The sequence below is a fragment of the Astyanax mexicanus genome, chromosome 21 (genome assembly GCF_023375975.1).
Source record: "Astyanax mexicanus isolate ESR-SI-001 chromosome 21, AstMex3_surface, whole genome shotgun sequence".
NCBI lineage: Eukaryota > Metazoa > Chordata > Actinopteri > Characiformes > Acestrorhamphidae > Astyanax > Astyanax mexicanus.
In genome coordinates this window covers 21,657,015-21,671,986 of record NC_064428.1, presented here as the reverse complement: position 1 = coordinate 21,671,986, position 14,972 = coordinate 21,657,015, and the positions used below count along the sequence as shown (strand labels likewise).

The 14,972-nt window shown below is 37.6% G+C and overlaps 2 protein-coding genes across 2 annotated transcripts in view; one reads left to right on the top strand and one right to left on the bottom strand.

Annotated features, from left to right (window-relative positions):
• Positions 1–983, bottom strand: part of ankrd10a (ankyrin repeat domain 10a) — a 28,034-nt gene extending 27,051 nt beyond the window's left edge. The window contains exon 1 of the mRNA XM_007228699.3: positions 549–983. Coding sequence (XP_007228761.3) covers positions 549–749 — 201 coding nt within the window. The 5' untranslated portion in view covers positions 750–983. The remainder of the gene's footprint in view (positions 1–548) is intronic.
• A 3,020-nt stretch (positions 984–4,003) lies between these two features.
• LOC103028036 (heat shock transcription factor 2 binding protein) lies at positions 4,004–13,346 on the top strand. The gene is made up of 8 exons (XM_007228693.4): positions 4,004–4,380; positions 6,573–6,723; positions 7,479–7,588; positions 8,550–8,699; positions 8,847–8,991; positions 9,677–9,794; positions 11,050–11,153; positions 12,455–13,346. The coding sequence occupies exons 1-8, from the start codon at positions 4,330–4,332 to the stop codon at positions 12,694–12,696; spliced, it is 1,071 nt and encodes a 356-aa protein (XP_007228755.3). The 5' UTR covers positions 4,004–4,329; the 3' UTR covers positions 12,697–13,346.
• Positions 13,347–14,972: the final 1,626 nt, after the last annotated feature.

Below are 14,972 nucleotides of genomic sequence, written 5' to 3'. Positions count from 1 at the left end.
TAGCTGTTATTTTGTTTCCGATAAGAAATGCTTATTTACTTGCTTATTTACTTATTTTACAAGCTTAAAAGTCGCAAAGTAAGTTAACTTGAGTTTTCGAGGTGAACTTGAAAATAACGATACACTAACTTATCTACAAACACTTCAACAGATTTATCAGGTTTATTTTTGCACCCCAGCACAAAAACATTATACTTAACCTAGCTAATTAACCAGCTATGATGGTTTAGTGTTTGCAAACAATTATAGCTAACTTTTAGCTAGCTCATTTTAAAATTCTGGGTTTTTTCTAGTAACTGATGCTCGAGCACTAACCTATCCTAGGTTAGCTAGGCTAGGTTAGGTTAGCATGTAAACCCGCACGTAGCTCAGATTATCTGAGCTCTCTTTACGCGCAGGGGCCTCGTCAAAAAATGACCGTGGAGGGAAAAAATAATTCGCCAAGTTTAAATTCAGCCACATTAAAAAAAATAGTTAAAATAATACCGTTATTTGTTGTAGTTCAACATTAGCTAGAATATATATTATTCACGTTAGCGTTAACCTACCTTTCCGAAGTGAGCCGCCCAGTGAATGGGCGTCCAGCCGTAGAAAGAGTCCTCGGCGGCTAGGTCCGCTCTGCTGGCCGAGCACTGCTGGAGCAGCGAGCACAGCGCGCCCACATCACCGTCCCTACAGGCGCGGTGCAGCGGGAAGCGAATGTGGAGCAGCTCGTCGTTGGAGAATCCGGACTCGACGCCCACAGACATGGCCGGCTGAGGGGCTAAACTGTGCGCCGTTGAATTTAAACAGAGAAACGGAGCCTTGCTGAGCACGCCGCGGCGAGGCGTGGACTCAGAGGACACCTGGCTAACACACAAAAGACTAATACAACATAGCTACCTACTTAAATACACGCGCATCAACCCAAACACACAAGGAGACTCACACACAGACATCCACACGCCTTGAAAGTATAACTTGAGTGGCGGAAGACAAAACCCGGACCGGAGTTTTAAGTTCGCTTAACGGATTCTGTATCAGCTGGTCCTAAAAGCAGACATGGAGTAAAGTATGGATACGGATTTGGTAGTGCACTACACTCTAGTAGGGTATGAAATAGCTGAGATAGCAAAAAAATATTCACATTAAATATGTATATCCAGTGTTGGATCTAGAATTTGTCTAAAAAAGGGCAAGTATTATTTCACCAGTCACACCATGTTCAAACACTTGAATGTTATTCAAAAATGTTTACACAGTAAAATCTATATGATCAGGAGATCACCAATTCGAAGAGAGAGCACAATTGGTCTTGCTCTCTCCTGGTGGGTAGATGGTGCTCTTTCCCCACATCACTCCAAAGGGTGATGGCTGCAGTACAAGGAGTCTGTGAGCTGATGTATCAGAACCATGTCACTGTGCTTTTCTTCCAAGCACGCTGTGATGCTACTCGGAAATGCTGCATCAACAGTAGTTCAAAAAGATGCGGTGGCTGACTTCACATGTGTTGAAGGAGGCATGTACTAGTCTTCACTCTCCTGGTGGTGGGAAAAACTAGTGATAGGTGGAGTCCTACTTAGTGGGTTGCATAATTGGCTGTGTAAATTTGGAGAAAATGGGAATAAATTAGAAATAAATAAAAAAAACAGTAAAAGTTAATTTGTGCCAAAAGTTTTACACAAAAACTAAACTCTGCAATCAATCAATCAAGCAATTTTGATTTATTAACAAGGAAAAAGTGCATGCTGCAAATTCAAAGAAGAAAAAAATATATACTTAAAGATAGTTGGTAACTTTATTATTCTTTGCAGTTGTTTAAAAAATATTTTCGTTTGGATTTTACCAGTCTTTGCTTTCATGTTTGTGATTTTGTGGATTTTATATGTATTTAATCTGTAATTTTGATGGCAGATTTTTTTGTGTTTTAAACTTTTGGCACAAAATTAACTACATTAAAACCTCTTTCACACATTTACATGCATTTTCACTTTACATTTTTAAAAACCTTTTTACTTTTTCACAAATACAGCCGTTTCAAAACATCTCTCATACATAAGATTTAACACAGTAGACATTCCCATTCATTCATTGGGGACATTAGCGCCTCTAGTGTTTGGACATGGAATTGCATCCGCCTATTTTCTGATCATTGCTTTCGGGCAAAGGGCAAATCGTGAGTGACGGGACAAGGGTACTTCAAGGGGCCAATCAGATTTCAGTTGGGGCCAGTGCCCCTGTGGTCCCGCCTCTAGAACCGCCAGTGTGTATATTTTAATTCTTATAATCTGTACTATGGTATTGCAGTGTGGGTCATTCAAATTATAACTATTAATATCACTGTTATTATTTGTGGGAAGCCATTTTCACCTAACAACACTGTAGATTTAGAGATCAAACCTTTCTTAACCTTTAAATAAATATAAATTCAATATCAGAATTTCAACACTAAATAATTCCCATAAGACAATTTTTCCATAATCAGTCTTAAAGGATATAATGTAACCAAGAAATGAATGTTTATTTAATGTCCCTTGCTATCAGTGTGTGTCATTTGGGTGTTATAGGGCCCACAGAAAAGTATCTCTTTTTTATAAAAGTTTCTGTTTAAAAAAAGTGGTGCTTGATAGAAAAGAAAAATTACAGAGAAATGTTACAAAAGCTGTTTTGTTTTTTGTTTTTACCCCAGATTGGACCTCTGAACATTGGTTGCATTTCACGGCAGTACAAGGAGGGTCTTTCACTTTGGAACAACCTTCTATGTTGCTGGCTGAGTAATACCGCCTTGGCATTAAAACGCAGCTATTTATGCCTCCATAATCAGTATTGCCCTAAAAACAATAAGATATTTATTTCACTCGCCAGCAAATGCAATACAATGATTTAATCTGTATTTTAAATTGTTCTCTGATGTACATATAGAGGTTATGTGATTTTTTTTAAAGCCACAAAATGCTCAGATGTGGCATTACACACCCATTTACAAGACTGACTTGTCTAATCACAGAATTAGCTAGTCATAACTTTTTCTATAGCATTGAAATGAGAACATTGTGATTTTTACATTTGCCACAGTCAAGGCAGCATTGATACCTACTACACATGTCTACCACCAGAATTAGATAATCCAACTAGAAGTACACAAAAAGGTATAAGATACAAATGGTGCCTTTAGGAGTGGTATGTATAACCTTTTCTAATGACATCACGAAACAATTAATTCCAAGTGATTAGGTTTCCTTGAAATGTGACGTTTTAAGCTTTGTTTTAACCTGTGTCTGTAACCTGATTACACCCCACGCCATTTAATCACCATTTAATCTCAGGATGGCAGTCCTTCTGTCTGAGTGAGATTTTACAATGTGAGCAGAAGCATTGTAAAATGGAGAAATTGAGAATAGAATGCTCTGTAATGTCAGTTATTTTCTTTGTAATTTAAGTAAGATTTTACTTCTCACTACTAAGAATTCATGGTTTTGTGGTGTAAAAATATTGTCCCAAGGCCATAATATATATATTCTTGTGAACTAAATACATTTTTTTTGGCCTTAATACACCAACATGACATGGACATTAAATGGGCAGGAATTACTACTGTGGATCAAGGAATGTTAAATGTCTGGACAACTTTGGAAATGTAATGTTCCGTCATCCATCTGGCACCCACTATCAGACCTTGCTCCATCTACAGTTATTCACATAACTTTGCCATGAGTGTACCATGACAATGCCATGTCCATGTATATTTTAAGTCTTTATTTTCTATCATATGAATATTAGCCACTTTTCATATATATATATATATATATATATATATATATATATATATATATATATATATATATATATATATATATATATATTAACATATTGCAGTTGTATTTTAAAAGCTAGGGACTTTTCATAGCAAACATATTCATGCTATCAGTGTCCTTGTTGTGATGTATACCCTAAAAACTGCTGTGTGAGCAACATATCGATTAATATTGATGTTTATCGGTATGTACAGAGTGTATAAGCCACCATTAACCACAAGTCTACAGATAAGCTTTATATTTTCTCTGTATTTAATTATAAAGTTGTTCAGCTCTTTATAAAACCAGCAGAAAGCTAAGGAAAAGTTCCAGCAGAGGGAGCCACAGACCTCTATAGTCTTCCTCCTCAGCTTCAGTCTCTCAGAGGCGCTCAGTTTATAAATTTAACAGTTTTTCTCTTCAGGTTATGTGTGTCGCTTGCCCACTGCTAGCTCTATAACTCCTCTAGCTAGCGTTAGCTTTCCTATGCTAGGCTAGTTTGCTTATCTTGCTAGTTGAGTTGTATGGTTAAATAACGTTATATTTGTAGCTGAATATGAACGCAGTAGAGTCGATTAAATCTTCGCCTTTGAGCTCCACAAGAGAGGTAACCTAGTTAACAACACATATTTCTATTGGTTCTTTTTAAAGCTAATTTGAGAAAATATAAGCTAATGATAATGTTTGCAGATAAGTTAGTTAGCTAGGTTAGCTAGCGACTTTATAATGAGATTAAGTGATTTTATACTGAGATTAACGAGTGTTAAATACTGCACACTTCAGTCTTCAATAAAGCTAAACAAGTATATACAAACAGAATATTTAAATGTAAAGAAACAGATAAAATTGAAGGTGTTATGTAAATTTACTTGCTAGATAGCTAACTTTTATATCACTTAGGCTATCTTGACAGCTGATGAAGTCAGCATAGCTAGTTAGCTAAGATAGCTAAGTTAGGTTAACTAGCTATCACAGTAAAGGCAAATAATGAAAATACAAAACAATATTATTGACCCTCTATGGCATGAATTATAAAAATATTTTTTTCTTTGACATTTGTTTTATTTTGTTAACAAGCTGATTGTTTGAATCAAAACTGATTTATCATTATTCTCCTAACAAAAGCAATCTACATAATGTTGCCCTAGTTCAACAAATAAAAAAGACTTGTTTTAGTACATTTAATATGTAATAATTTAAGAATATAGTAAAAATATAAAATAAATATAAAGTACAATACAGGCCAAAAGTTTGGACACACCTCTTTTTCAATGCGTTTTCTTTATTTTCATGACTATTTACGTTGTAGATTCTCACTGAAGGCATCAAAACTATGAATGAACACATGTGGAGTTATGTACCTAACAAAAAAGGTGAAATAACTTAATATATATTGTGGCGTGGAAGAGGAAGGAAGACCCGTGAGACTCATGATGAACGCTCATAAGCTCTTTTATTTAACAGGCTTGCCACTCACTTACAGTCTTCAACAAGACTAGGAGAGCTAAAACCATCCACCCACAGAGCTAAAATAGCCCAAAGGCCACCAACCCAGCTGTGTGTCTCCCAGATGGCAGATCCAGAGTGGTGCCCACCCTCTGCTCTGATTACTGCTTTGCACACTCTTGGCATCATTCTCTCAATGAGCTTCGAGAGGTGGTCACCTGAAATGGATTTTCAACAATCTTGAAGGAGTTCCCAGAGGTGTTTAGCACTTGTTGGCCCCTTTGCCTTCACTCTGTGGTCCATCTTGATTGGGTTGAGGTCCAGTAACTGAGGAGGCCGGTTCATTTTTTGTTAAGTACATAAAACTCCACATGTGTTCCTTGATAGTTTTGATGACTTCAGTGAGAATCTACAATGTAAATAGTCATGAAAATAAAGAAAACGCATTGAGTGAGAAGGTGTGTCCAAACTTTCGGCCTGTTCTGTATAAATTGTCTTAGATTATTGTTGTAAACTCACTGAAACAAGTTTTTTAAATGAGTTTTTTAGGGCAACATCATGTAAATCGCTTTTGTTAGGGACATCATGATGAAGCACCGGCGATCCAAATAAAAAGCTTGTTTACTATCAAAATACTTATTCTTGCACATATTTTTGTATATTTTTATTAATGACCCAATTGAACGCCTCATTATGTTGGCGTAGATATTCCTTTTTAATGTTACATAAAAAAACAACAACAAAAATATGGTATGGTATGGTGTTGTATGGTATGGGAGACAGTGATATAACTTCATAAATTTAAAACTACTAAAAATAACAAAAAGCTTAAATCAATTATTTTTTAAGTAGCACAGCCATTGTTGCTCAATTAAAGTAGTGTGGACAGTGATGCTTGTTTCGGCATACAATAAATGAGTTGGTTTCATTATCGGTTTGAAATATTTCCCAATCAGTCAATGGCAATGATCGTAAAAAAAGGTGATCAGCTTATATCGATATAATCCTAAAATCATTGTGCATCCCTAATGGTATGGTGTTAAATAGTGTAATTGCCTGTGCTCAATCATCATTATATTCAAATATTTATACATTTCATTCGATAGATGACGACAACATGTAATAAAAATTACGTTTATTTGAAATCCCTATAATTGTAATTATAGAATTTTATGTTAACATATGTGTCCAAACTGTAATTATTAACTGATAAATGTTGTATTTGTTGCAGTTAGTGTAAACGTTGTCACTAGAGGTCAGCCTTGTTTAATATTAAGACTTAACACACTTGCTTGAGACTTGAAAAATTGTATTGTGGAACCTGAACCGTCAAGAAAAATTCTCTTTTTGTAGGATGCAGGAGGCGACTGTTTTGTCAGCGTGAGAAAACGGGACTTGGAAAGACTGTCCACAGAGGTCATGCAACTCAGAGAGTTCCTGCCCAAAGTTATTAACAGTGAAATCATGGTCGCCCTGCATAAAGCCCAGATCCTAGACAAAAAACGTGAGCCCAGAAAACATCCCCTTACACTCCACCACACCAGCAACAAAAGCTGTTTTAACCAAAATAAGGTCATGGGACCTACCAGACACCCTATTTTTAAAATGAATATGTTTTTAATTAATATGTTCCTTTGCAGAAAAAGGTAGCAGAAGCACGTTGATACCCTTTGTTATAATATTTTCCCTCTACGCACTCTGAAACATTAGTACTATCAAATTAAAAGGAAAATGACTGCAGCTTTAACACAACACCAAAGGAGATTATGTATTAAATTCTGCAGTAATCAAATGAGCTGTCTGTGTAGGCAATAACTAATCATAGGCAGCCTTAGTATTGATGTTATCATTGCTGGGATGGGAATATGCTAGCACATGCTCTCTCTGAGACAGGTAAAGTAAGCCAACCAACTTTTATAACTGCTAAAGTATGGTCTTTGGAAATTTTACACACTTGGAGGTGAACGCTTGTTATGTCAGCTAACAGATACCCATACTGGCTATCACTGTTATGACTGAAGGTTGAAGTGGAAGAGCCTCCCAGAGAAAGCATACTCTCTTGAGCTCTCAGCCACGGGTAATAATCACATGGTCACCGTGGAATAAATCTGCAGGGCCTAAAAATAACCTATTTTCTATTATCCAGCACTTAGACAGTAGCACCACCCACAGGCAAAATTGTATAAAATTAAAAGTAAAAAATGTTTGTGATATGTTACTCCTGTATAAAACACATAAGTATTACTGTCTGTTATGCAGTAAAGGAACAGGGTCTGCAGGAGCAGAAGAAGCAGCAGCTGATGCAGGAGTGCCTACACCTCCGCTCACGCCTGGAGGCCCTGCAAGCAGAGTGCCAGAAAGACAAAGAGGTTAGAGAGAGTGAGAAAAAAGCTATTAAGTAACATTAATCATTAACTAAGTCTTCTGTCTATTTGCACAGTGAAACATGCTTATTGGTCAAAAAATGACCACAGAAACAGACACACAGTTGAGATAATGTCTGTTTAAAACTGTTGAAAAGAACAAGGGATGTAAAAATGCATCAGCCTAAATAAGGGAATTATGGCGCAATTATTGAGTGAGTAAAATTCAATTCTGATTGGTTGGAATTGTACACTTATTTTGCTGTACACCGTTTTGTCTCAGGTGGATATGTAAATGGTGAAATGTTACAGGTGTGGTCTGATTAAATGCTAAATCTTGTCATAAGATGGCGTAAACATGCTTCCCCTTTGGTCCTGTAAAAAGCTCTCAGAGGCTAGTTTTGGGTAGTGTACCGCTTGGTGAGAGATCATTGACTGGTAAACATGCTTCTACTATCAAAATTTTGCCTGTTTGCAAAATGTATTGCCAATCAAGCATTTATAGAACCAGGATCTATAAACATATAGGATCTACAGTTCATGCTGCAATGGCTGCAGGACGTCATACAGAACCTACAGTATATGCCTTCTTGCCCATCAATATTCCTTGTATATGGGCTAGAGGCACCCAACAGCATGCTAGAACTTTTAGTCAGTACTAGGGATTTATCTTTTCAGGCTAATATTGTTATTACTTACTTATATTATAATTACATTTGCTCATATCAAGTTTTATTGGTTTCCATCAACTTCTTCTTGGCGTGTTTTTTTTTTTGTCATTAGCTGTATTCGGTGAAGTATGTGCTCATAAATTATCCTAAATAAAATACTTTATTTATACTGTTTATTAGGAAACAAAACAGTTATGCATAACACAGTCAAATTAGATAAAAAAAATCCAGTTCATTCAATTGTTTCTCAAAGAGTTATAATTGCATCTGATTATAAGGTGTGCGTGTGTTTTCAGGAGAAGATAGTTTTGAGGGAGCAGCTGTGGGAGAGCAGAGAGCAGCTGCAGCAGCAGGCTGAGTTCTGTACAGGCCTGGGCGCCGCTACATGCACTCTGTTGTGGAGCGCCTCCAGCAAGGAGGAGGCCGTCAGGGACATACTGGCTGATGTGAGTCAACTTGAAAAAGAAATGATGTTCCAAATCATTGGAACAGTAAAAGATACACAACCATAGTTTTTTTACATCAAATTGTACATATTTTCCTATTTAAAATCTCCTATTTACCTGTATGTGTCTATGCGTTTATGTGTGAAGGGTAAGCTGGAGCCATTCCTGAGTGTAGCAGGTCAAACCCTGGAAAGCTTTGTCAAATCTCTGGATGAAGAGGAGAAACCCCAACAGCAGCACTACAATTCTCACGAGCACCAGTTTGTGCTAGCGCTTGCAGGTGTCATCACTAGTAAGGCTGATCTGATCATTTAGTCATTTTGACAGTAACATTCATTATTATACAGTAAATTTCAGTATACTGTATTTTTCACACTATAAAGCACACCGAATTATAACGCTGAGCGCGGTTAGACGGAAATGCTTATTCTACTCCAGCAGTGCTCTAGTACCCTGTTGATCTACACCTAGCCTGGATACAAGATGAAATACAGTTGGGCATAGAGTAATACAGGTTCCTTATGGTATCCTGCAGCACATTTGCCCACAGATGTTGCTGCAGCTGGGCCTGTAGATCCTGTACACCAAGTTGTACAAGGTTGTCAGTTCTGGCCCCCCAGCTGGTTTTAAAAATGCTTGCTTGAGAATAAATCTGGTGTCTGATATAGACATTCCTTGTAAACTCCTTCTGTGTGTGGGCGAGCATTATCCTGCTGAAATATGCCAGGTGGAAGCCCTACAATGAAAGACAACAAATGTAGACAATCAACAAGTGTATTCAATGAATGATATATACAGTATTATTGCATTTGTCATACTGTACAATATATACAGTATACTCTTTATTGTTAACTGTATTACTATTCAGTGTACCCCCACCAATTCATTTCCTGCTATTGTAAGTTGTAACAGCGGTCCTGTAATCTGTATTAACAAATTACAGTGTATCATTAAGAAAGTCTTTTGTTGCTTTCCAGATATAGCTGCTGTGACGAGTGGAAGGGACTTTATCTCCAACTCCGCCCACATATTGTTGGACACTCTGATGCAGCTACTTGGGCTCATGAAACCAGGGGTGTTTGCAAAACTCAAAGTGTGGGTTAACACACACACACACACACACACACACTAAAACACACATTGTCAATACATTCTGCAGAAAAATTCCAACTCCAAATTCCAAACACCTAAACCCAAATGACAGTTCTTGTTTGTTTAACTTTGCAATGTAGTGTGCATGCACTTTGTGCTCATTATTAAAATTCCAAGTTTTTTACTGTGACTGAAAATGTACATTTAAATGTAAGTAATCGCTAACAGAACACAATTCTGTACATTCTAACACACAAATAGTATTTGCTATAATAATAGGAATCATAAGAGATGGACAGTTTGATCAGCTGTGTGACAGTATCTGCTGATCCGCAGCCAAAATGTGTGTAAGGTGATCACTTTACAACCACAAACTTAAATGTAATAGATTCAAGTCTTTTGCTGCCTCCAACAGGGTTTCTACCAGGATTGTCCTGTATTTATCTCCATCCATCCTTTCATTGCCCTTGACCAGCTTCTTCTTCCAACAATGGGTTTCCTTCTGCCACTCTTCCATAAAGGCCAGATTTGTGAAGTGCTCAACTTATAGTTGTCATGTGAACAGATTCTTCCACCTGAGCTGTGGATTTCTGCAGCTCCTCCAGAGTGACCATGGGCCTCTTGGCTGCTCATCTGACCAGTGCTCTTAATTCAATTGAGTTAAATTAAAATCAAATTCACAGTACAACATGCAGTGAAATGCTTTGAACAACTGTTTTCTGTACAGTAATTAACAATATGACAAAAATTGCAAATAAGTGTGCAACAAAATGCTGCGCAAAAAGAAACAGATAAGGTCCTGAAATGAAAGTGTCCTGTATGACATGAATGGTACGAGAGTCCAGTGTATGTGATGTGATTTAGAGTTTCATTTCACAGTTGAGTGCTACTTTGTGTTGGTCTATCTCTTAAAATCTCAATAAAATACATGTACGTTTGTGGTTGTAAGGTGACACTATTTTGCAAGCCACTGTGTGTGAGGCTCCTTGTTAATTAAAGCAAATAATAGATCAAGAATAATATTAGAGTTGTGCTCAAAAGTTGAAATGTGTTTTCAAAATCAGAAATGTGATTATCCTGTAGTGAATAAATCAATTATTTTAATCCTATTAAGTTATATTGGTTCATTTTAAGCAGCTAATAATACATGATGCATAAAAAGTCAGAAGGGAGCTGCTTTAAGACGTAGTTTGTATTCATCAGCTGTAATGAGTTTTCTGGATGTGTCATACTGACAGTGTTGTACGTGTGTGTGCAGGTTGATGCTGATGGCTTTGTATAACGTCAGCATCAGTGTGAAGGGGCTGACATACATCAGCGAGAGTCCCGCACTCATACCGCTTATACGCACCCTACTTAAAGGTATGCCTGTGTGTGTGTGCACGCTTGCATGTGTGTGAGTACGTGAGTGCAGCCGAGGCAGACCTCCCGAGGCTTTGGAGTTTATCTGATCTCAGCTTTGACGTCAAGACAGCTGAACTCACGTGCAGAGGAGTGAAGGATTAAGAAAAGCCCCCACACTTTCTCTTCATGTCCTTTACTCGTTCCTTTTTCTTTCTCTTTTTTAAAGGAAGCAGCAGTCCAGCCAGTGCACATTCAATTCCTTATATGTCGATTTTCACCGCTCCAGTTCCACACACATGCATAGTCCCTCTAGTCAGAAATCATTTTTCCTATCTACTTAAATTTATCTTCCAAGCAATAGATGCAAAAATATTAAAGTTTTGGATTGCAATGCCATTTAGACGTACGGCAAAGGATACCAGGAACAATAAATTATAAAAATATGTTGATTATAATATCAGCTACAGCTACAGAAGTAGTTTGTGACACGTTTAACACAGCACGTCGGACATCTTGGCTTGGAGTTGTAGAGGTTCCTAATAGTGCCCTGCCATAATCCATCCATTACAGCTTATCTATTCAAACAGTTCTCCATTTTGTCATGGAGATAGAGTGTTCCATCCTAACCATGGATAGGTTTGGCGATGATATGGCCGGTCATAATATGGCATTTGCAAGTGGACAAGCATTGTCCTGTTAAAATAGTGCTCCAGAGTATGCATTTGGAATAAGTGGGGCCACTGGCTGCAGGATGTGATTTGCCATTTTTCAAAATTGCAACTCATACTATGACACCAGGCCTTCTGGATGTGTGACAGTAAACACCCTGTTAATCTTGGTGCCGACCACAGTGCCTCCACACATGGATTTGTTGGTTGTCTCCACCAAGACTAAATCTTAGTCAATATGTGACAGCCTGGAATGACACTATTGTATTAACAATAGTGTTAAGGGCTGTTGTAATTATCTGCGTGCATATAGTCTTGTGTCATGCAGCCGTCTGCCATTAGTGCTGGCACTAACAGGGTGACTCATGGAGATAGGAGGCATCATAGCTCCAACATGAGCACGGCTCATGTTGGACAACCTGCTGGGATTTGGTCCCCTCTTTCTGTGGTTCCTGTAGGTCTGTCATACCTTTCGTGTCACTGGTGCACGTTTTCAGCCAGCAGCATGCTATGGTGATATCTGCACAAACATTATGACACACGATACATTGATAAGGCTATCCCACTTCCTTACCAACTGCTCAAATTGCTTTCATAGAATTCCATAATGAAATATACTTTTGTCACTGTTTCTTTCTCTCCCTATCTTAGACCAGGACTCAGAAGTGTGCCTGCAGGCTTTGCGGCTGCTCCAGTCTTTGCTGGTGGAGAGTGAAGTGGTGGTTCAGTTTACCCCTGACCTGCTGCGCTCTCTACCAACGGGACGCATCCGCCAGCTGACCTCCAGCCGCCATACCGTGCTCAGCCAAACAGCCAAGGAGGCCCTGGAGGACCTGGAGCGGCTCACCAGCACCCAGAAATCAGCCACTGAGAAAAAACAGTCAAGTATCTGACATCTGTGGACTACCAGGATTACTTTTCTCAGTGGGGGACTGTTTTAGCTTTTCTCTTGTTCATCAGTGGTAATGGTGTAATTAGTTAAGAGTGGTCAGAGGTCATAGGGTCAGCTGAAATATGGCCAAACTGGTTCTCTGGGTCGTAATATTGGTAAGAGTGGTTGATGTTACCGTGTTTTAGGAGAATATTGCTTGTACACTGGTTAAGGATAGTGTTCCAAGAATTTGAAGACTATTAGTTGTTCTTATACACTACAAGAATAGTCGAGATTCTTTTTATCTGCACATTGATTACCACAAATAATTACTGTGAAATATTTCCCTGTACTTACATAAAAACACTAACTTACTAAGAATTGAAGCGAATGGGCAAATTCTTGAGCATTTTTATTTTTGAGCCATTTACTTTTGTTTGCTTCTAAGTACAGGAGAATCTTTTTCCAGATAAACTACATATATAAAAGTTAGAAAAATGTTAAAGATGGCTGTGATTGTACCTAATCTCATGTCTCAGTTACATGTTCCTCTTTCTGTTCATACTGTTCCTATTGTTTTGTATTTTGTCTGTCATTAAAACTATTTTATAATCATATAAAATCTGCAAACCGGCCAAACTGTGACAGAAGATAAAAGGACCTTTGAGTTCAGATTTCCATTGTATTCACTTAAAGGAAGCAACCTCATGAAGCAAAGTGACATCAGAGTCGATCAAATTAAAGGTAAGCTTCCTGAAGGTCAAGAAAGATCAATGGTCAGTGGGAGGGATTGATGGGCTTTATTGATCAGCTCTGTGGGTGGCAAAATGTGTTCAGTTGACTCTGCTGTGATTACACATCCATACTGTGGCCAGTGTGTAAGTCTACTGAAGATGTTATAGACCGCTGGGGTTGTTTTTTTTTTTCTCCCATCTTCATGAAAATGCAGTTTTTCATTTCTGAAAATGGAGCTTTTCAAAATACTTCTGGCTGAATTTCAAATATGTTGTTACTCCCTAAATAGTACCACATAAGTCATTATTCTACAACGTTTTCACAAAGATTTCAGATGTCTAGAAATGAGTAAATGTAAATACTGTTTCATTACAAACATATACTGCTCTGTTCTGATTTAGAATCTGACGTTTTACTCTGAGACCTAAAACACAGTAAACACGGTCTTTTATGTGTTTTGAGTGTAGAAAATATAGACATGTGATAGCACAAAAAGAAATGTGCATTCTGAAGATGTTTGCTTATATTTAAAACTTTTTTTCAGCTTTGAATACTTTAACATATGTGCCTGAAGATGCAGATGCAGTTGTCAGTTTCTCACTTAAATTTCCATTGTTAACAGGAGGTTGTTGAAGTGAATGGTACTCTTTTGAGCTTTTAGATATATTTTAGACATATTTGCACAGAAGTGTTACCAGTGTTGCATTTTATGTCTCAGATTTTGTTGAGATTGTTGTCTGCATCACGTTTTAAAAAAAGTACCCATGATTGAGACTGCCTTTGCTCGCCTTTGCCCTGACTGTGTGTTACACATTTGAATTGAAATTTGGCAATGATTGATTTCACGTGGTACTTAGTAGTCTGTACCCTGAAAGGTACCAACTTCGGGACCCCACCCAAGCCAGTGCTGTACAACTGATCCACTTTACCCACCCAGGGAAAAACTGTTAATTATTGTCTCTTGGACTCTTGGCCATGTATGGCTGGGGCATCACCTGGAAACAGACCAACAATCACTATTTAAGTGCTTTTTAAAGAAGCAGTCCCTAAGATTTTTTTCTGTTAAATGGAAACCAGTAGTATCTATGATTTGGGAGGGGATAAAATATTATATTAAATAATATCAATGTCCTAAAACGATATCCCTGCAATATCTAATATATTAATTCTAAAAACACAGTGGTCTGGTATGTTTGTTTTATGTAGTTGCTCTCTAGATTTTGAAAGCATTTCCTAAATTGAACAAAAAAGACAAAACAATTACACTTACGCTAATTACACCAGAACGGTCTCTAAATCCCAAAAACTTACGAAAAGTTGCTTTAACCAGGCAGAAAAGATTATTATGCATTCAGCTGTTCTAGTACGTAATACGTTCTAGACTCTAGGGGCTAAATTGAGTTTTATCTGCACCAATAGATTCTGTAATATGCTATATATAGTATAAACTCTGGGGGAAGTCATACAAGAGATTAGTCACGTTAGAAGACAGCGGACTTCTTATCAGCAAGATACTGAAGAGGACTACTTTTTCTCTTCATTCCCTGCTTTTCAGTTAAACTG

Excerpts from the sequence above, each read along its gene's own strand:
- LOC103028036 (XM_007228693.4), top strand. The coding sequence starts at position 4,330 with ATGAACGCAGTAGAGTCGATTAAATCTTCGCCTTTGAGCTCCACAAGA. Across the intron at positions 8,700-8,846 it reads TCAGGGACATACTGGCTGAT|GGTAAGCTGGAGCCATTCCT; the intron begins GTGAGTCAACTT and ends TTATGTGTGAAG. Across the intron at positions 8,992-9,676 it reads GCTTGCAGGTGTCATCACTA|ATATAGCTGCTGTGACGAGT; the intron begins GTAAGGCTGATC and ends GTTGCTTTCCAG.